Source organism: Geotrypetes seraphini, chromosome 11, assembly GCF_902459505.1.
Source record: "Geotrypetes seraphini chromosome 11, aGeoSer1.1, whole genome shotgun sequence".
NCBI lineage: Eukaryota > Metazoa > Chordata > Amphibia > Gymnophiona > Dermophiidae > Geotrypetes > Geotrypetes seraphini.
The window spans coordinates 97,464,643-97,488,066 of NC_047094.1; the positions used below are offsets into that span (position 1 = coordinate 97,464,643).

Genomic DNA, 23,424 nt, shown 5'->3' on the forward strand with positions numbered 1-23,424 from the left:
TCTGGTTTTGCAATCATTTCGTGCCATACCAATGTGTTGCTGAGTTTTGTTATTGATGTTGCTGATATGGTTGTGCAGTGACTGTTGTTTATTGATTGTATGTTGTTTCAAGTTGACCTAAATAAAGTTTAAAAAAAAATGCAACTCTGGATATAACAGACTCTGGATATAACGGACTGTTTTTCCAGGTCCCTTGAAATCCGTTATAACGAGATTATACTGTATATCATTTTTGACTTTATAAGATTTATTAATATGGTATTCATTGAGCTCTGGTAGAGAAGCAGTAGTATTTGTGAAGGTGTAACATGTTTAATATCTATTTTAAATGATATTTAGTGACCTTCATTAAAGTAACATATATATTTGTTGTTTATTTACATGGTTACCTGGTTTGAAAAGATCAAAGAGATTCTAATATGTGGACAAGAAAATAAAAAAAATGAAATTCTTATTAATCTTGTTGAAGATTTCTTTGACGTCTTAATGGTAAATTAGTTTTACTTAATTACTTAATATGCTACATTTCATTTTGTAAAGTTCTGATTTTGTTTGCCAGTAAATGGTTCCGGATGTGACAAGTGTTTTAACATTTCCTTTTACATTATGCAACATATATAATACCAGGAAAGTGCTGTGGGATTTCTGTTGGATTCTACCCAAGCATGACTTTTTGGTATGCTTAATAAGTGTTTTGTTTTAGGAACAAAACCAATTTGGGGCTAGATTTATTAAAATGCACTTCATATTCAGCTTGCATTTTAGAAAATGTCCCATTGCATAAAAAGGGACCTGTGGTAAATAACACATGTATATTAGTGAGGTAGCACTTTTTAGTAAATTGATACTTCCTTTATGCCCTTACCAGACCAATCCATAACAAATGGTTATGTCCATGAACCAGCTGAGGGAGACAGAAAAAATAAGTTCCAAGTGATTTGCCCTTTAAGGGTATTGAGCAGTATTAAATGTTCATTACTTTTCTCTACCTCCTAGTGAAGGGTGGACAGACCATGCAGCTCCTTCTTGGTGTTTTTTGTGAGCTTGTGTCATAGTTTGTTTTGGATATCAGTTGAGGAGGTGGTAGTTGCTGGACAATTGTGCTCATTTCTTGCCCAAGCCTGAGTGACACTTGGTGGAACCAGATCCCTCATTTCCCAGCTAGGGTAACACTTTATGGTGCCAGATCACTCCCCCTCCCCAGCTCTACTCCTTTTCTATGGCAAATCCCTGGCAAATATGCAATTTTTATTCATTTCCAGGTTGAGGTAAGTGGTATTTTGTTGTTTATTTCCCTCAGTTTTTTCTTCAGAAAACTGGACTATCTGTGGCTTAGCAGACAGTAATTGTCTCTACTTCCAACTATTACTGGATGGTGGGAAATATTTATTCTCTAGTCCCTTAAGTTCTCTCGTATTGTTTCTAAAGAATAGCAAAGATATGAATATTAATATGTTAAACCAAATGGAAGTTTGCTCTTTTTATTTCCCACTGATTTGTTTTTTTCAACAAGGATGATTTTCTTTTCCTGCCTATTTTTATGTGCTCTGTAACCACCTCACAGTTGAGCAGGCTGAGTTTCTATTCTAATATATGGTCTAAGGCAGGGGTAGGCAATTCCGGTCCTCGAGAGCCGGAGCCAGGTCAGGTTTTCAGGATATGCATGAGATAGATTTGTATCTCAAGGAGGCAGCGCATGCAAATCCATCTCATACATATTCATTGTGGATATCCTGAAAACCTGACCTGGCTCCGGCTCTCGAGGACTGGAATTGCCTACTCCTGGTCTAAGGTAAAAGAGGATGTTAAACCTAACACGGTTTTCATCCAGGTCTCACTCCCATGCTCCATCAAGGGCTTTAACTTAAGTACATACTCAGCAAACAGAAGAATGAGACAAAAAGAGAGTACATAATGACTCAAACAAATGTTTACTTCCCCTTTAAATAGTCTTGTCTCTATTTTGGCAACCCCACCAGGACTCTCTTCTTTTTTTAGAGGATTTATGGGAGAAAACAGTACTTAGTAAAATGGAAAAATCTAAGTGTGGTACCTCAGGTTTCCCCTCTTTCTCCCACACTTTTTAATCTCTATCTAACCTCTTAGGAACTAGATTATCTTCTTTTGGAATCAAACTTTATAGTTATGCCAGTTTCTGATCTTTCCATAAACATTTCACAATTCATATCTTCGATCTTACACTCGGTGGAATCTTGGATGAAAGACTTTAAGTTAAAACTTAACCCTGACAAAACTAAATTATTTCTATTATCACCAACTAATAAGCTTAAAGAGTACATTAAATTTGAATGAAATAATTTATCCTATTCTACAAACTATTAAAATCGTGGGGATCAGTTTGGATCATGATCTATCATTTGAGGTTCAGATTAATTCTTTAGTTAGGAAATGTTACTTTTTGCTTTGGAAACTTTGGATCATTAGAGCTTATTTTACTTTGAACTAAAAGCTTAAATGCATTACCGTATTTTCGCGGATATAACGCGCTCCCGTGTAAAACGCGCACACGGGTATAGCGCGCAGAAATCACGATGATATGTACAAAAACTTTTGTATACCGCGCTCACGGGTATACCGCGCATGATGCCCGACGCTCCTTTCGCCCGCCCTGACTTTCCGTGCGCTGTCCCGACTCTCCGTTCACCCCCCCTGACTTCCGTGCACTGCCCTGACTTTCCGTGCGCTGTCCCGACTCTCCGTTCACCCCCCTGACTTTCCGTGCACTGTCCCCCCTTGAAGTCCTGTCCCCCCTTGAAGGTCTGTCCCCATCCTGAAAGCCTGATGCCCCCCCCGACGTCCGTTACATTCCCCCCCCCCCCGGCAGGACCACTCGCACCCCCACCCCGAAGGACCGCCGACTCCCCAACAATATCGGGCCAGAAGGGAGCCCAAACCCTCCTGGCCACGGCGACCCCCTAACCCCACCCCGCACTACATTACGGGCAGGAGGGATCCCAGGCCCTCCTGCCCTCGACGCAAACCCCCCTCCCCCCCAACGACAGCCCCCCCCCAAGAACCTCCGACCGCCCCCCCAGCCGACCCGCGACCCCCCTGGCCGACCCCCACGACCCCCCACCCCCCTTCCCCGTACCTTTGGTAGTTGGCCGGACAGACGGGAGCCAAACCCGCCTGTCCGGCAGGCAGCCAACGAAGGAATGAGGCCGGATTGGCCCATCCGTCCTAAAGCTCCGCCTACTGGTGGGGCCTAAGGCGCGTGGGCCAATCAGAATAGGCCCTGGAGCCTTAGGTCCCACCTGGGGGCGCGGCCTGAGGCACATGGTCGGGTTGGGCCCATGTGCCTCAGGCCGCGCCCCCAGGTGGGACCTAAGGCTCCAGGGCCTATTCTGATTGGCCCACGCGCCTTAGGCCCCACCAGTAGGCGGAGCTTTAGGACGGATGGGCCAATCCGGCCTCATTCCTTCGTTGGCTGCCTGCCGGACAGGCGGGTTTGGCTCCCGTCTGTCCGGCCAACTACCAAAGGTACGGGGAAGGGGGGTGGGGGGGTCGTGGGGGTCGGCCAGGGGGGTCGCGGGTCGGCTGGGGGGACGGTCGGAGGTTCTTGGGGGGGCGGTCGTTGGGGGGGGAGGGGGGTTTGCGTCGAGGGCAGGAGGGCCTGGGATCCCTCCTGCCCGTAATGTAGTGCGGGGTGGGGTTAGGGGGTCGCCGTGGCCAGGAGGGTTTGGGCTCCCTTCTGGCCCGATATTGTCGGGAAGTCGGCGGTCCTTCGGGGTGGGGGTGCGAGTGGTCCTGCCGGGGGGGGATGTATCGGACGTCGGGGAGTCGGCCGGGCAAGAGGGCTTGGGCTCCCTCTTGCTCCGATCGTGGATGCGGGTGCGGGTGGGAGCGCGTGCGAGCGGTCGTTCGGGGTGGGGGTGCGAGCGGTCCTGCTGGGGGGGTGAATCGGGCGTCGGGCGGGGTGGGAACTATGTTTAAAAACTTTTGTATACCGCGCTCAGGCATATAACGCGCGGGGGGTATGCGCGGTAGGTAAAAACGCGTATAACGCGCGTGTTATATCCGCGAAAATACGGTAAATCTTTTGTCCTAAGTACCCTGGATTATTGCAACTTGATTTATTTAGCATTATGTAAAAAGAATATCAAGAGGCTGCAAATTATCCAGAACACCGCTATTAGGTTGATATTCAATCTAAGAAATTTGATCATGTTTCAAATTATTACCAGAAGTTGCATTGGTTGTGGATTGAAGCAAGAATATTATTTAAATTTGGTTGTATTTGCTACAAGACACTACTACATGGTCTAATACCCACCTATATTGTAGGTTTTTTGCTTTCCCTTCTGTAAAGGGTTGTCTTTACAAGCAATTTTTCAATAGAATTCTTGCTTATCAAGCTGCTTTCTGGGACAAGTGGTTTAATAATTTGATTCTAAACTCTGATTCCTATCTAAATTTCAGAAAATTGTTAAAAACATATCTTTTTGAGAAAAAATTTTAAATAGATGAATTGTGATTCACTGCGAATGTGCAGTTTTCTTTTTAATACTATAAACTGCACTGAACTGCAAGGTAGTTACGGTCTATAGTAACATAGTAGATGACAGCAGATAAAGACCCGAATGGTCCATCCAGTCTATAAGCAAATTATTATGTTATTAAAGCTCCTTGCAGAGCATATCCTTTGTCATGTCCACAGAGGAGATACTTTCCAATAAGAGGACAAGTCAGAGGGAAAGGCAGATATCCACTGCATAATTGGAGATAGATATTTCGATCTTCAACCTGTCAGACATGAGACTTACAGATCTTCAAGCAAGTATTCTTCAGAAAGGCCTTACTTGTGTACCTACAGTTCAATATGATTTATTCCAGATAAGAGTCGATATTTTTTAATTTAAAATTTTCCTTATGGACTGTGTGTTAGTATCCTTTTGTACTTTGTGCAGGCAGCATTCTCTAGTGCTGCATGGTTACAGCAGACTCTTGGGATGGATAATGCCAACAGATTCCCGGACTATGTAATAGCAGTACCCTCTAGTGCTGTGTGTGGTCAACATCCTCCTCTACTACATTGCACACTCCTGTGGCAACATCCTCCTCTACTACATGGCACATTCCTGTGGCATAGTTCCTGCAAGTTACTATGCTGTGCAGCAAAAATGGCACCTCCCTTGTAGGCTGCTCAGTTCCTCCAGTCTTATTTGTTTTGTGGATGCTGTTGTCTTCTGTATTTCTCATCTCCTCCAGCCTCCTATATGGGTTGCTTATAGTATCTCCCTTAGTAGCTCTCCCTCAGCTATTCCTATTTCTTCTTGGCAATGGCTTGGGAGTTCTCTTCTAATTTGCTTACCTTCAATGTGCACATTTACTCCATTGCTAATATGCTGCTGGTTTACTGCAGTGACGAGTGAAATGTATTTTGCTGCTTTTCCAGTCAGAGGCATGTAACAGCTACTGAAGAAGACTGTGTCTTTTTCAGGAAGGTAGCTGTACCATTGTTGTCTGGGTGGGAACGTCTGGAAGGAGTGGAAATGTGGTGGGCAAAACTGAAAGGGGCAATTATAAGGGTGACAAACCTTTTTGTGAGGCAAGTAAGTAAAAGTAAGAAGAAGAAAAGGCTGCTTTGGTTCTCAAAAATAGTAGCTGGGAAGGTAAGGAATAAGAGGTTAGCTTTCATAAACTACAAAAGATCGTAGAAAGAGGAAGACAGGCAAAAATATCTGGAAAAGTTAAGAGAGGCTGGTCTTGTAGTCAAAAAAGCAAAGATGCAAATGGAAGAAAAAATAGTTGACTTGGTAAAACGGGGAGATAAGACATTTATTTTAGATATATGAGTGATAGGAAGAAGTGCAACAGTGGCATTGTGAGACTCAAAGGTGAAGGGGAGGAATATAGATAAAGGAGAGGCTGAATTGCTTAACAAATATTTCTGTTCTGTGTTCACAACTGAAGCACTGGGAGTGGGACTGCAGGAGACAAACGTGAATAGAGATGGAGGAGTAATAGACCCTGATCGATTTTCAGAAAGTTGTGTTCATGAGGAGCTAGCTAAAATAAAGGTGAACAAAGTGATGGGGCCGGATGGTGTACATCCGAGGGTGCTGAAGAAACTTAGGGAAGTTCTGGTGGCTCTGCTGATTGACCTTTTCAATGAGTCTCTAGAGTTGGGAGTGGTACCGGAGGACTGGAGAAGGGCGGATGTGGTCCCTCTACACAAAAGTGGAAATTAGGAAGAAGTAGGGAATTACAGGCCGGTAAGTCTGATTTCTATAGTAAGTAAATTAATGGAAATGCTTTTAAAACAGAGAATGGTGAAGTGTCTGGAATCCTGGATTACAGGACTGGAGGCAACATGGATTCACTGGAGGTAGGTCTTGTCAGACAAATCTGATCAATTTCTTTAACTGGGTGACCAGAGAATTGGATAGAGGTTATGCGCTAGATGTGTTGTATTTAGATTTTAGCAAAGCCTTTGACAGTGTTCCACACAGACGTCTAATAAATAAACTGCCCTTGGGATGGATCCAAAAGTGATGGGCTGGGTCAGGAACTGATTGAGTGGAAGGCGACAGAAGGTAATGATCAATGGAGATCGCTCTGAGGAAAGGGATGTTACCAGTGGTGTGCCTCAAGGTTCTGTTCTTGGGTCTGTTCTTTTTAACATTTTTATAAATGATATTGCTGAAGGGTTGTCGGGTAAGATTTGCCTCTTTGTGGATGATGCCAAAATCTGCAATAGAGTAGACACGCTGGATGGTATGAATAACATGAAGAAAGGCCTGGCAAAGCTTGAAAAATGGTCTGAAATTTGGCAGCTAAAATTTAATGCCAAGAAATGCAAGGTCATGCATTTGGGCTGCTAAAACCAGAGGGTGAAAATTTATGTGCACGACGGAAGAGCGGGACTTAGGTGTGATTGTATGTGATGATCTTAAAGTGGCCAAACAGGTTGAAAAGGTAATGGCGAAAGCTAGAAGAATGCTAGGTTGCATAGGGAGAGGGGGAGTGTGGTGCAGTGGTTAAAGCTACAGCCTCAGCACCCTGAGGCTGTGGGTTCAAACACACGCTGCTCCTTGTGACTCTGGGCAAGTCACTTAATCTCCCCATTGCCCCATTCGATAGATTGTGAGCCCACTGGGACAGACAGGGAAACATGCTTTATTACCTGAATAAATTCATGTAAACCGTTCTGAGCTCCCCTGAGAGAACGGTATAGAAAATTGAATGAATAAATAAATAAATAAGTATGGCTAGTAGGAAAAAGGAGGTATTGATGCCTCTGTGTAAGACTCTGGTGCGACCTCATTTAGAATATTGTGTACAATTCTGGAGGTTGCACCTTCAAAAAGATATAAAAAGGATAGAGTCGATCTAGAGGAAGGCTACTAAAATGGTGTGTGGTCTTCGTGATAAGGGGTATGGGGAAAGACTTAAAGATCTCAATCTGAAATAGCAGAAACACTCTGACAAATTTGCAACCTATCCTTGAAAACTGGGGAGATCCTGGAGGACTGGAAAATAGCAAATGTTACACCTATCTTTAAAAAGGGATCGAGGGGTGACCCGGGGAACTACAGGCCGGTAAGCTTGATTTCAGTTCCGGGCAAGATGGTAGAAGCACTGATAAAAGACAGCATCTGTGAGCACATAGAAAAAAATGGACAAATGAAAGCGAGCCAGCATGGCTTCTGCAAGGGAAGATCATGCCAAACAAACTTACTGCACTTCTTTGAAGAGATAAACAGCCAGATGGACAAAGGGGAACCCATAGACATCATTTATCTCGACTTCCAAAAAGCCTTTGACAAGGTACCCATGAGCGGTTACTTAGGAAACTGTGGAACCACGGGGTGGAAGGGGACGTATACAGATGGATTAAACACTGGTTGGCAGGCAGAAAGCAAAGGGTTGGAGTGAAGGGCCACTACTCGGACTGGAGGAGGGTCATGAGCGGTGTTCCACAGGGGTCGGTGCTCGGACCGCTGCTGTTCAATGTATTTATAAATGACCTAGAAACAGGGATGAAGTGTGAAGTTATAAAATTTGCGGATGACACAAAACTCTGTAGCAGGGTTAGAACCGCGGAGGAATGTGAAGACCTACACAAGGACCTGAACAAACTGGAGGAGTGGGCTAATAAATTGCAGATGAACTTCAATGTAGAGAAATGCAAGGTCATGCATATAGGGAAAAAGAACCCGATGTTCAGCTATAAAATGGGGGGATTAGTACTAGGGGAAAGTAACCTTGAAAAAGACTTGGGTGTGCTGGTGGATACAACAATGAAGTCAACGGCACAATGTGCAGCAGCCGCAAAGAAAGCAAACAAAATGTTGGGTATTATTAAAAAGGTATTACAACCAGAACGAATGAAGTCATCATGTCACTGTATTGTGCGATGGTGCGCCCGCATCTGGAGTACTGTGTCCAATATTGGTCATCGTACCTTAAGAAGGACATGGCAATACTAGAGAGGGTACAGAGAAGAGCGACGAAAATGATAAAAGGTATGGAAAACCTTCCATATGCAGACAGGTTAGAAAGGCTGGGGCTTTTCTCCCTGGAAAAGCGGAGACTCAGAGGAGACATGATAGAGACTTTCAAGATCCTGAAAAGCATAGAGAAGGTAGAGAGGGACAGATTCTTCAGCCTATTGGGAACCACAAGAACAAGGAGGCACTCAGAGAAATTGAAAGGGGACAGGTTTAGAACCAATGCTAGGAAGTTATTTTTCACTCAGAAGGTGGGCACCTGGAATGCGCTTCCGGAGGTTGTGATAGGACAGAGTACACTATGGGGTTTTAAAGAAGGATTGGATAAATTCCTGAAGGATGCAGAGATTGAGTGATACAGATAGAGGTAGAGATAGGATTATGAAAGGATATAGATAGAAGCATAAAGGGGAATAAAGGGTTTTAGACAAGGATCACCTTACAGGTCATAGACTTGGTGGGCCGCTGCAGGAGCGGACTGCTGGGCGCGATGGACCTCTGGTCTGACCCAGCGGAGGCAACTTCTTATGTTCTTATGTATACTTTGGAGGAAATGCGGGAGAGGGGAGATATGATAGTCGTTTAAATACCTGCATAATATAAATGTGCATGAGTCAAGTCTCTTTCATTTGAAAGGAAACTGCAATGAGAGGGCATAGGATGAAGTTAAGAGGTGATAGGCTCTGGAGTAACCTGAGGAAATACTTTTTTATGGAAAGGGTGGGTAAATGTGTGGAATAGTGATGGAAACAGAGACTGTCTCTGAATTCAAGAGGGCCTGGGATAGGCATGTGGGATCTCTCAGAGAGACTGGATGGGCCATTTGGCCTTTATCTGCCATCATGTTTCTATGTTTCTAACTTTGCTTATAGGCTTTGAGGCTACAACTGTCTGCTGGGGACACATGTAACATTCACAGATGTAGCTACAAGTGGGCCTTCAAGCTGCTGCATCATTAGTTGTTGACTTAGACTTAAATGAGCATGCATAAGGTTGTTTCTTCCACAGCCATAATTGCAGATGCACTATTTTCAGGCATGGCTTTGAAAACAACATTCACAAGCTTTGCTTAAGATGCAATATGTACAGGCGTGACTTCAGTTTTGGTAACCACGAGTTGCCTCAGCTACTACAGCCTCAGGTGTAGCTTCAGGAGCAGCAACCACACGTATGTTTCAGGAACAACACATACAAACATAATGGATGTTCAGATGGGGTCATTGGCTTCAGTGGCACCCTCCAAAGTTCTCCATCAGATATAGTAGCCACCTGTATGCCGCCTTTCTGTAGTTACAATCAAAGTGATTTACATATTATAAACAAGCACTTACTTTGTACCTGGGGCAAAGTGACTTGCCCAAAGTCACAAGGAGCTGCAGTGGTAATTGAACTCAATTCCCCGGGTTCTCAGCCCACTGCATTAACCATTAGGCCAGTTATTCACTCTTTACGACTCATTTGTAGAAACAAATCTGAAACACACTGCCTCCTGTTGGACAGTGTAGGTAGGGACATGCAAATTACATTATTTAGTATACTGGAAAATTAGGATGCAGTGTTACATCCCCCTGTCCAACACATCTGAATCCTTAGCTCCTGGACACACTAATAAACAAATGACTCAGGTCCCAGATAAAAATAAAAAACAATTTATTTACAAACAAGTGATACTGTATAACCAAGAATGAAAAACAGTGATGATTAGAATGTAAGAGTTATGTAAAAATGCTAGATAACTTAGAATGAAGTTGTAGACAAATGTTTTATTTTAATGTTGGAGAATGAATACTTATCAGAAATAATTCAAAGTAAACTGACTCCCTAGGCCCATAATTGAACCACCTGCTTATGAGCCACTAGTACAACAGAGCTTGTTTATACATCGTGATGGTAAAGCAAATCTCTGCTCCCTTGGGATGGAGATGTATGTCAGAAGGTTGTCATTCTGGCTAGGCATGCTCTGAAGTGTTCCAGTGATGAAGAGATGAGTAGAGGAGTTCAGTGAAGTACATGAACTGATGAGATCACAAGATGACCTCATGATAGCACCAGATAACTCTTGATTCCCAGAGATGCCTTTTTTTTTTTTTTTTTTTAAATATCATGTTTATTAAGACAAGAGATACAAGGACAACCGCTGCCCACTACAATACAGAACAAGATCAGTATCATAGACATATCAAAAACAGTAACAATGCAAAACAAAGCATTGCCAGAGACATTGCCGAAAAACAGTGCTGAAAACACAGGATCACAGAGTCAGGACAGTATAGTGCGGTACAATGCTGGGGTAATGAGAATATGATAAGGAGCAATGGGATCCAAGCTGCAGAACCGCAGCACTCAATGTGAATAACATACTAAACAATCATAAGCATGGTGGTATATGCCAAAGAAGAAGGGGGGGTTCGACACCCCCGCAGGCAATGAGTATCTAGTAACAGGGTAAAGCCGCGGGCCCTCCTGCATCCCCCGCCTTTTTTGAAAGAAGACCTACAACCTAAAAGTCCCCCATGCATTCCAGTACATCCACACTACATGCACCCCCCATTCAAAACATTCAAACCGTCACACACACCCTTATCACACCTTCAATCATATGTTTACGCTGATATAGTTCAGTGTGCAAGAAGCGCTCAAAACCCGATTGAGTATACAGATGCTCCAGAGAGCCTGTCACAACGGTATAAGAAAGAAAAAGGTTCAGTAAAGAAAAAGTACAGAAGTAGGAAATAGGAAGTGGGATACTACGCACACGCAGTTATACACAAACTCAGAGCAGATCCAAATCACACAATAGGCACGCGCTCTAAACCAAGGTTGTCCTCCAGAACGAACAATAAAGTTTCCAGTGGGGCTGGGTTCGGGTCTCATAGGTGTCCAGCTCAAACCGTGCCTGAAGTTTCATGCGGTCCAGCCACATGCCATAGGTCGGGATATCCTGAAGAGCCCAAAATTTGAGAATGAGTTGCTTGCCCACTAGGAGCGCATGGAGGAGATATTTTTGCGCAGGGAAATCCAGACCATGCTGATTAAAGTCCGTGACATCGCCCAATAGCAACGCGGGAGGGTTCCAGGGCACAGTACAATTTAGGACCTTCGCCAGAAAGAGCTGCACCGAATCCCAGAATTGTAATGAGGGGCAAGTGAAGAAAGAATGGAGATAGTCACCCCTGTGGGTGTTACATTTAGAGCAGGTGTCGTCACACCATATTCCCATGTGGGAACCTCTAGCTCTAGTGATATAAGAACGATGCAGTATTTTATATTGAGTTTCTTGTAGGCTTGCAGCCTTCACATGTAAGTAAAGTGTGTGGAAGAAGAGCCCTAGATCATCCTCGGAGACCTGCATGCCAAGCTCTGTGGACCATTCCCCCCCCAAGACCCGAAGGCTTCCCTCACCCGAGTGATCCCTTCCTGCCTTATACCATGTGGAGATTCTATTGGAGTCAGTCGGGGTGGCGAGAAAGATCAAATCAAGAGGGCCATATCTCCAACTATCCCCGTGAGTTCGCTCTAAGGAATGATAGTAGTGATGGATTTGCAAATAAGTGTACATGTGTGTAGGAGGTAGGCGCCATTCCGATCGCATTTGTGCAAAGGAAGGGGATTCCCCCCCTCCCAGAGCCAGAACGTTGCCCACAGTTGTGGTGCGGGCGGTACGATCTCTCAATCCTGCCAACCCCCCCACCCCGGAAGCGAAGTTAGGATTCCACAGGAGAGAGAGAAACGGAGATACAGCAGATGTTTTATGTTGTAGGCTGCGCCACCACCGCCAAGCCTTTCTGAAAGGAAGGAGGAAGGGATATTTAGCGGCGCGGGGTTGCGCTCCCCCCCCTCGCCCCATGGAGAAAGGAGGAGAAGGACCAGGGCAAGCAGCAGTCCCTGAGTAAAGATTTGGGCGAGTAACGCCGCGAGGAGACTAGTTGCTCATGAATCCAGCGCAGAAGAGCGGCGGCATTATAGATGCGTAGGGAGGGTAGGCCCAAGCCCCCTCGTGTTCTATGTTGAGATAATTTAAGCGCACTGATGCGAGGCCTTTTTCCCCTCCACACGAAAGAGCTAATAATGGACTGGTAAGTGCGCTCGTCCGCCTGAGAAATCCAGACCGGTATAGTTTGCAATGGGTAGAGCAGTTTCGGGAACATCACCATTTTTACCAGAGCCACACGTCCCAGAAGCGATAGTGGAAGCGAGTGCCATTTAAGGCATAGTGTTTTAATCCGTCCAATAGTAGCAGAAATATTAGCCTCATACATTTTATGCGGGTTTGTAAAAAGCATGATACCGAGGTATTTCAACTTTCCCGGGGCAATACTCACCCCGAGATCCCCACACCAGGAATCCGTTTGCGAACCCCTCAGCAGAAGGGCCTCCGTTTTTTCAAAATTAATTTTCAGACCAGAAAAGACACCATACGCTCGAATGATGGACATCAGAGCAGGCATAGTCTGATCTGCGTGGTTTACATACAAGAGTATGTCATCAGCGAACATGCTTATACGAAATTCGTTAGTCCCCAGCCGAATACCCTCCAACCCCACATCCTGATGGATACGAGCTGCTAAAGGTTCAAGTGAAAGTAGAAAAAGGAGGGGCGAGAGGGGGCAACCTTGGCGTGTGCCGCGACCCAAAGAGAAGGTATTAGAAAGGCTACCATTCACCAGAAGTCGGGACGTGGGACAATGATAGAGCGCCGTCAACCAAGCGAGGAAGTCCCCCTGGATCCCAAAACGAGTCAGCGTGCAAAATAAATGAGGCCACGAGACCATATCGAATGCCTTCTCCACATCCAGGCTGGTGATGAGCGCCCGATCAGAAACTGTGCGAGGGTGTTGTAACACTGCGAGGACTCGGAGGAGGTTCATGGAGGCGTGCCTGCCTGGGACAAAGCCAACCTGATCCTCGTGGATGAGTAAAGGTAAGAAGGTATTTAGGCGCGTCGCCAATATACTAGCCAAAAGTTTTACATCTTGATTGAGAAGAGAAATGGGACGGTAGGATCCTAAAGCGTCAAGGGGGCGCCCAGGCTTGGGAAGAATAATGACATGTGCTTGATTGTGCGAATTCCCCGGAGGCGTAGCGCTGCGGAGTCCCATAAAGTATTGCTGCAAAGAGGCCAGTGCTGGAGGATCTAATAATTTATAGAATTCCGGGCCCAAACCATCGGGGCCTGGTGTTTTAGCCAACTTGAGTTTTTTGATGGCAGCTTGCAGTTCGTCTGCTAGAATAGGGCCATTTAAAGCAAGACTCTGAGACTCCGTCAAGGTGGGTAGACGTAGGCCCTGAAAAAATCTCTCACTTGCAGTGTCATCATAGGGTTGTGCGGCGTACAGGTCTGTGTAAAATTGTACAAACTGTTGAGTGATAGACGAGTGAGTGACATGCGTGTCGCCATGTTTATCTTTGATAGAAGTAATGGTGTGACGGGTGTTGTGCGGGCGCACCAAATTCGCCAACAGTCTCCCTGTTTTGTCCCCCCATCGATAGAGCTTGTATTTGTAACAGTAAATATTACGAGTGGCTCTTTGATCTAAAAGTAGGTTGATTTTTTTCTTAACGTCAGACATGGCCTGTTTGGAGGTGTTGTCTAGGCGGGAAATATGTAGAGAGCGAAAGCTGGCAAGGTCCCGCGATAAGGCCAAAAGTTCCCCATCCCTCTTCTTATTCCGGGACGCAGTGTAAGCCAATATATGACCTCGCATAACCGCTTTAGCCGCCTCCCAATATACAACGGGGCCTACATCAGTTACCGAATTGGTGCTATGGAACTCCCCCCACCTCTTTTGAAAAAAGTCCCGAAATTCCTCGTCTTTGTAGAGGAATGGGGACATCCGCCAAATACGACTCTCCGACTGAGAACCGAATTGGAGATCAAGGCTCAATAAAGCGTGGTCGGACACTAAAGGTGGGGAAAGATTCGCCGACGACAAATTCGGGAAGAGAGAGGCTGAGATGAGAAAGTAGTCGATGCGCGAGTGAGACATATGGGGGTGAGAGTAGAAAGAGAAGTCAAGTTCAGAGGGGTGCAGCGCACGCCAAGCATCCAACAGATCCAGCTCCTTAATGAGAAAGTGGATCCCTTTGGCAAAGTGTCCCTTTGGCACCGGCTGCGCCGGCCGGCGATCCCACTGGGGATGTGCTACAAAGTTAAAGTCGCCTCCCATTATGACCGGTTGGGGCATGAGGGGTGCCAAGTGGCCCACCACTGATGTAAAGAATGTGGAAGAATATGTATTAGGTGCGTAGATGTTACACAAAAGTAAAGGTTTGCCCCAGAGTTCGCCCACAAGTATCAGGAACCTCCCATTGGGATCATCAATTTGGTTATGCAAGTGGAAGGGTAAATTCTTATGTATGAGAATCGCCACCCCGCATTTACGAGAGGTAAATGATGCAGAATGTACCTGCCCCACCCAACCCCTACGCAGTTTCCCATGTTCCACAGAGCTCAGATGGGTCTCCTGTAGGAATGCGATATCAGTGTGTTCGCGCTTAAGATATGCTAGGATTTTAGTACGTTTAATGGGTGAATGTATCCCATCTACATTTAAAGAGTTAACACGCAATTGTACCATTTAACCGTTATATATATATATGAAGCAGACAGACAATAACCATGCAAGGAGCGGTAGAGGCCGTCCCAGCCAATGCCTCCGTCCGCTCATGAAGTAGCAAAGTGACACTCTCATACCAAAGTAGTGAATCAGCACTGGAAAAGACATGCAAACATCCATACCCCCCATAGGCGGAGCCCCCATGCGCACCGGAGCTAGACACTCACACACTCCCTCAGGCAAGTTCCAAGCGGCAACCCACCATAGTCCATACAGACAACCATACATTCCACAGGCATCCAGTCATTCCTTCGCCCCCCCTCCCCACCCACCCAACAAACATCACAGCAAGGAAAATCCTCGCTAAACCCCAACTCTGAAAACTAAACCATCAGGTAGCTCCGGGCCGCAGCATTGCATATTGTGGTCCTCTGCATCACAGCCAAGCCTCCCACCCAGAAAAAGCATCACATACCCAAATGTAAAGAACAAGAACTGGACAGGAATATGAAGCCAGCTAGGAGCGAGTCAAGAACACTCAAGCCCCCAATCTAAGGGAACTCAGCATAAGCAGGTAACGCAAAATACAAGAAGAAGTGGCCATAGCTGAGAAGGCCCCTCAGGTAACCAGGGCACACAGATACACCAGAACAAGATTAGTCAGCCAGAGCTCGTGCACAGCAGAACATCCCAAACAGGAAAACAGGAGAATAAAAACAAACAAACAGACAGCAGGGAGTCCAGTATGTCAAACTGCTCCACCGAAGATGGAGTAAGAGGGTCCAGAGTCATACAGGATCAGCTCCCCTCAGAGCAGTGATGGCCAAGTGTCGCCACGAAATCACCACGGGCCAGGAGCAGACAGCTCTAGGGTAGAGTCACCCAGCACGAGACAGGACTCCTGAGAGAGCCACTCTCAGCACACTACAGCCTAAAGAAGATTCTACAGGCCAACAACAACAGACAGCCCATCAACAACATGTACATCCCCCCGCCATACAAAATGTCCAAAGGAGAACAAGAGAACAAAGCGTATTGGGGGTCAGGTGGTGGATCGATGGAGAAAGATGTCCATAACAGGTCAAGAGACCCCCCCGTCACCACGAACAGCAACAGCAGGAAGAGATTTGATAAAGCCATCCAACGCCTCTGGAGTATCATAAAAAGTAGTAGTGTTATTGTAAGTCACTCGGGCTCTAGCTGGGTACAAGAGGGTAAAGCGGATGTTACGCTTAAAAAGCTCGCTGCAGTAAGGCGCCATGGCCCGGCATCTAGACGAGACCTGAGGGGAGAAATCTTGGAAGAGAAGAATCTTGTTCCCCTCAAATTGCAGGTGTAGATTTTTGTCGCGTCTGTAGGCAGCTAGCACTCTCTCCTTCAAAGCATAATTGTGGAATCGTGCAATGACCGGCCGGGGTCTGGCGTCGTCGTCTCGCCGTGATCCCAGTCTGTGGGCGCGTTCAATAAAGAACGGTGTCGGTGTTTCAAGCAGGCCCACAGCCTTAGGCAGCCATTCCTCTAGCCAGCTACGCAGGTCCACATCGCAGACAGAAGTAGGGATCCCCACAAACCGTAGATTATTACGCCGGCCTCTGTTCTCCTGATCTTCGATGCGTTCCAGCAAGGTCTTATTCGTGGATTCCAGCGTGCGCAGCCGTTCTTCGTGATTAGCCACAGTATCCTCCTGCTGAGCAATGCGGTCCTCAGCCCTCTGCAGCCGACCAGTCTGGGAGTCAAGGCTTTCCTGTATGCCCTCCATGAAGGTCTGGATGGTAGCCAATTTGTCCTCCATAACCAGCGTGAGGGATCGGGTCAGTTCCTGAACCGCCGCTGCCTCCAGGGTGAAAACAGGCGCCTCTTATGTGAGAGAGGCACGTCCGTTCACTCTCCCGGCATCACGTGCCCCCCCGCCTTTTTATATTATTCTGATAGAGGCACCATCTCTGAAGATAAGATAAATGATTGATTCTGATCTGGAGATTTGGAGAGTCGCAAGATGCAGGTCTTGAAACTCAGGACTGAACAGTCTTGTGACATTAATTGTGAGGAATTTCCCAGAATGCAGGCTTCAGGGTAGCTGGCATTGACTTGACCAGAAGTTCTTGTCTCTGAATTAGAAGTTCCATTTATTATGATTGCCTACCTCTTATCCCTTTAATGACTCAGCTATTCTCCCTGAGTATATTGGATGCTCTGGTCACTCAGATATTTAGGCATACTAAGGGTTAGGCTTTTACCAGCATTCTTCCCCTCGAGGATCACCTGAGGAGCTCTACTTTTCCAGGAGTCTTGTTTTCTAACCCCTTTTTCATTCCTGGTGAGTTGAGAGCTCCCAGTTATCTTTGCAGTATCCATATGAAAATGAGCTCCTTCTGATTCTGACCAGAATCAGACCACTTCCCTCTGCTGGCCAGTGACTGGACATAGAACCCCATCACATTCCGGAACTTGGAGGTGAGGAGGATGGCAGTTTGAGTGCAGAGCTCCTCTCCCTGGACATTCTCACTAAAGATTTTATAACTATTTAATCCCTTCAGTTTAACTAAAGTGATTTCAGATGGCTTCAAGAAAACAACTTACATTGGATACTGTATTTGCTACAGATGGGAAAAGTAAAAGACCAAAACCAAACCCTGTAACACCATTCCAGCAGGGGAGAGCCGACGGAGGAGGGCTGCAGTCCGGCCATCGGACCAACGGTCGGCTTGGGGGCCCGTTCCAGCAGGGCACCCGACACTGTCTTCGCTCCTCCCCCATTCCAGCAGGGGAGAGCCGACGGAGGAGGGCTGCAGTCCGGCCATCGGACCAACGGTTGGCTCGGGGGCCCATTCAAGCTGGACTTCAGTTTTGACTGTTTTGATTTTATTTTCAATTCTTTTTAGTTTATGATATATTTTTTAATCTCACTTATTGTTTTACCACTTATTTTGTTTTATTTTATCATTCAAATTTCATTTAAATTTCCCCAGAATTCTATTGCTTCAACGGTTCTCCCTCTGCATCTATTCTTATCTCCCCTCTTTTTTCAACCTTTCAAAGTCCTTTAGATCATTGTAGTCTTATTAGAATGTTTATTTTCTTATTTTTCTCATCTATTCTCTATTTTATTTCTTCATTACTCTACTAATTGTCATTTTTCCAGATACTTTAGTTAGATTGTGAGCCTTCGGGACAGTAAGGGAATTTCTAAGTACCTATTTTACTTATAATTTTAATGCACCCTATTGTCTATTTTTCTGTAAATCGCTTAGAATCCTAACGGAGTTTAGCGGTATATAAGAAATAAATTACATTACATTACATCACACACCATTAGCTTATTGCAAGACTACAGAATCCTGTTATTTCAGTTAGAGATCTCTAGTTAAGTAGCATATTTAAATCCTATGTCATGTTAGCTTAAATGGTCAATGCTATAGTGCAAATATTACAAGTTGTGGTATAGAATGTAGTATTACACAGGGTTCATTAAACAAAGATATATAGGAGATAACCTACGCCTCTTTCATCATATTAATGCCCATGCTAAAACAATGTCAGACCCTGTAATTGGCCTAGCTATTGACGCTGAAAAAGCCTTTGACTGGGTGGAGTGGTCTTTTCTATTTCGTGTCTTGAAGTGGTACAATTTTGGCCCATTCTTCACAGAATGGATAGAAACACTATATCGCCAACCCACAGCTCGTATCCTGATTAACAACTCTCTATCTAATAAATTTTCCCTTCACAGAGGTACTCGGCAGGGCTGTCCTCTTTCACCATTGCTATTTAATTTAGCGTTGGAGCCCCTTCTTTCAGCTATCTGACAAAGCCCCTTAATTAAAGGCATTCCCTCCTCGGATCGAGATTTCAAATTAGCAGCTTATGCTGATGATGTTTTACTTTTTCTTAAGAACCCTCTAGTCTCTCTCCCTCACCTTATTCACATCGTCACTCAGTATTCCCTCCTCTCCGGTTACTCTGTCAATTGGGAGAAATCGGAGATCTTCCCTCTGAATGATAATATTCTTCCCTCAGATCTGGCTCACTTTCCTTTCTCATGGTCACATGAAGCTGTGAAATACTTGGGGATCTTAATACATAAAGACCCAGTTCATGCTCAAGATCTTAATATATCCAAAATCAAAAATTTAGTTCTAAACACTACATCTCCATGGTCCCCATTTTTTCTGTCTTGGTGGGGTAGAATAGCCTCCATCAAAATAACCCTGGCCCCTCAAATTAATTACACTCTCTCTATGCTTCCTCTTCTATGCCGGAAGTCATTTTTTCATTGGCTAAATAGGAAAATTTCTGAATTCATTTGGAACAAGAAAAAACCTCACATTGCTCTTGCCAAGCTGAAAGCCTCTAAGATTAACGGTGGTCTAAACTTTCCAGATTTCTATCATTATTATATTGCTTCATTAGCCAAATATGGAGCTTACTGGCTCACTGACTCCTCGCCCCAGGATCCACCAGCCTGGCTTGAAATGGAGCGCTTTCTTTGTGCACCATTACACGTCTCCTGCCTACTAACGGTGTCAGTACCTAGACACTTGAGAAAGTATTCTTTGTTGAGTTCAATGCAGCATGCCCTTCATCTCCTAGATACGATGGCTGAGATCTCAGTTTACAATAGTCCACTCATGTCCCTTTGGAATAATCCCAAAATCCAAATCAATGGCAAATCCCTCTCATGGAAAAAGTGGCAGCGGGCGGGTCTATGGTTTGCTCACCAAATGTCTACTCCCACTTCTTCTGTTCCTTTTGATGTACTTTGCTCTACATACTCGCTGCCTCCTTCTATTTACTCACAATGGCTCTCTCTCACTGGGGTGTTATCTTCTGTGCATATACGTTTTGACTTCATGACATCTATTCACACTTCGCCACTGGTCTACACTGGCTCTACTGAAAGGCAAGGCAATATCTCTCTTTTACAATAGTTTAAGAGATCACTCCTTTACTTTCTCATCCCATTCCATGAAACATTGGGACTCTATACTTACTACTCCGCTTTCTGATATTGATTGGGAACTTTTCTGGTCTTCAACAAATCGTCCGCTTTTATCCTCTAGAGCAGTGATGGCTAACCTTTTTGAGCCCGAGTGCCCAAACTGCCGCACAAAACCAAAGAATTTCCTCAAAGTGCCAGCACGACAATTAAACCTTAATAACAAGATTTTAGTATCTAAAAACTCTTTATAAAGTTGCCTGAACTATGTAACATCATTTTTAAAGTTTGCAATCTTTGTATTGTCAGAGAATCAATTTGATTCACAATCCTTTGGTTTTCATTTCAATTTATTGGCAATTTATAATGTTTTAATGATTTCATTCAATTTAATGAATTTAGGAAGAATTTGATTCAGTTACACAATATATTTTAAATGTATTATTCACATAACATGTCAAATGTATTCTGAGTAAAAAAAAAAGATAAACTTCTTAAAACTGTTAACTGTGTCAAGACTCAGTGTGTATTCCCAAAGAGTCTATACATGTTTTTTTGTAAAATTTACAATCAAATTAGAAAATAGTTAAATCATTACATTTCTAATAATATGATGTAAAGAAAACAAAAGAGCTTTCAATTAAACCAACCGTTTTTATTGGAAATTCCAGATTGGAATACAACAGGGCCATGTAAAGTCCCTTTTTTAAATAACATCTTTAAATAATATTTAATTAACTTAGAAAGTGTCTTAACTGCAAACTGAAAACACTGCTTCATGTAAACATATGCATTGGGCATGCTCTGAAAAAAATTAATGTGATTTTTGTTGTTGCATGCATGCTGATAACTTGTCAATCCTTGGCTCATAGTGCGTTAATTTCAGAGCAATACATGCAGCACTCATGTCATCCGTTAATCTGTTTCTAGCATCAGATTTTATATGATTCAAAGCCGAAAACAGCTGCTCACAAGCATAGGATGACCCAAACAAAGTAAGAAGAGCAATCCCAAGTGCTTTCATGGACTTAAAATTGTCTGGCAGAGAATTCCACGCTTTTAGGATTTCATTTTCAGAACTGCTAGCAGTGATTTCATTTGTCACCCTTTCACACTCAATACGTTCAAGAGCCGCACGCAGGTCATTGAATTTACTTTTCCAGATAGAGCTTTCTTGAAATTCCAGTAGCTCCATTTCCAAATTTTGAATATCCAACCACTGTAAGCAGGAAAGATCAAGATCTTCAAATGTGGACTTTTCTGGGGAAGTTATAAATGAAAGGGTTGTCTCCATCTTAAGGAACTGAGAAAATCTTTTACTAAAATTCTCCTTTGCTTCGGCTACAATGGTGGAATATGCTTTGTGGATTTCCTGGTGTTTTTTATGACTGTCCACAAATGTTGTAAAATTATCCAAATGTATTTTTAGGTTGGGAAAATATTTTAGCTGTCCACTCTCAAGGTCTTTTTCAAAAACATGCAATTTTCTCTCAAAAGCTTTGATGTCACTAAACATGCTTTCTGCTGTTTTTCCCATGCCTTGTAATTTTTTGTTTAGTACATTAAAGTGGTTAGTAAAATCTGTAAAGAACATGAGGTTGGTAAGCCAGGCCATGTTGGTGAGTTGAGGATAGTCTTCCCCCTTTTCGTTCATAAATAGCCTAACTTCTTCCAAGCAGGCCACAAATCTCTCTAACACTCGTCCTCTGCTCAGCCACCGGACATTATTGTACATCAGTAAAGTGTTATATTGTGCCTGAACCTCATCAAGAAGGGCTTGAAATTGTCGAAATTAAGAGCACGCGCCATGATGAAGTTCACCATTTTTGTTACATCTTTGAGGACATCGTCAAGTTTTTTGCTGCTTTCTTTGGCGCAGAGAGCCTCTTGATGTATTATGCAGTGAAATTGAATCAGTGGATGTTTTGCTTCCTTAGCAAAGAAATGAATCCTGATGTTGTCCCCACTATGCTAGGTGCTCCATCGCTAGTAACTGAAACTACTTTTTCTGGACTTATGTCTAGTGATTAAAAAGCCTCCATCACAGCATTGTGGATATCTATCCCTTGTGTTCTTCCAGGCAAAGACAGCAGTTTTACAAGCTCTTCTCTCATGTCACCAGTAGCATAACACAAAATGAGCGCTAGTCTTGCATGGTTAGTAATATCTGTACTTTCATCCAAGCACATGGAGTAGAAGGGTGCTTTTTGTAAGTCGCAAGTAAGCTGTTGACTAACATCAGCAGCCATTCGCAGAACCCTATCTTTTGCAGTATTTCTGCTTAGCGGCATCTCAGAGATGCGCTGCACAATTTTATCCTTGTTTTGGAAATCATGGAAGAGTGAATTACTCCCAGCCAAAATTGCCTTTTTGATAAAATCTCCATCAGAGAGGGGCTTACCATGTTTTGCCATGCACAGTGAAATTTGAAAGCTGGCAACTGTAAGATGATTAGTTTTTGAAAGATAGTTGCTAAAACTAAGAGACTGGGAGTGATATTTCTTTAATTTTCCTACAAGGAACTCTTTTCTTTGAGCTAAACCAAGTTCAGCAACACTGTTATGGTTGGTCTCAAAGTGACGTTTGACACTTGATGTGCGAGACACAACACTTTCATTACACATAATACACAATGCTTTCCCACTGCGTTCAATCACTCCATATGTCTCTGTCCAGGCCTCTTGGAATGGTCTTCCACTATCTGTTTTTGCTTTTTTTGCTGTACTCATTTTCTTTGTTCAAGACTTCAAGTCTACAAAAAGATAAAATTTGTATAATAAAAAAAATCTAATGAAGTGCTGTATACAAATCCGTCCCCATAAAAAAATATGTGATTGGGGAATTTTACTAATTGTAGACATCCGTTTTGGTCAAAAAATATACTGTCCGGGTGAAAACCGGACTTGTGCAACCTGAGTGTATGGGAAAAGGACTTTTATTTTCATTATTGGAGCCTTTGTTATTTTATTATGATGTTTACAAAAGCACTGTGAAGGGCCACATATACACTTTACTGTTTTTTGCTATATTGAGTTTTCCATAAGGTACAGCGCAGAGGATTAGTGTGTTGGTTGTTCACAGAGAGCCCAGCCCTCCTCTCAGCTTACTGAACTTCTCTATGCAATCATCATAAGCAGCTTTTTTATTTCCTCGAATTTAGCATGTCCCCCATGGAAGATACAGAGGTTTTTACAAGAGGAGCACATTATTAGACACATTAACATCCCCCCATATCCTCACCTCTCTAGCATGGGAGCACTAGGAACTGTTCCTGATTACAGATGTCACATGTGGAGTCACACTACAGCCTCACTGAGTTCCTGTGACAGACTCAGTGTGAAGCTTCTCTTCCTCCCCCCACTTCCCCCTCACACACACTGCCTGGCTCATAGGATACTAAGGGGAAGACAGGCAGGCTAAACATCCACTCACAGGACTGCAGCCAGCACAGGAGGAT

General features: G+C 44.1%; 1 protein-coding gene across 1 annotated transcript in view; it reads left to right on the forward strand.

Moving 5' to 3' along the window:
- Positions 1–387: 387 nt before the first annotated feature.
- Positions 388–23,424, forward strand: part of SYCP2 (synaptonemal complex protein 2) — a 406,987-nt gene continuing 383,950 nt past the window's right edge. Inside the window, exon 1 of the mRNA XM_033914513.1 lies at positions 388–489. Within this exon, the coding sequence (XP_033770404.1) occupies positions 487–489 (3 nt within the window). The 5' untranslated portion in view covers positions 388–486. The remainder of the gene's footprint in view (positions 490–23,424) is intronic.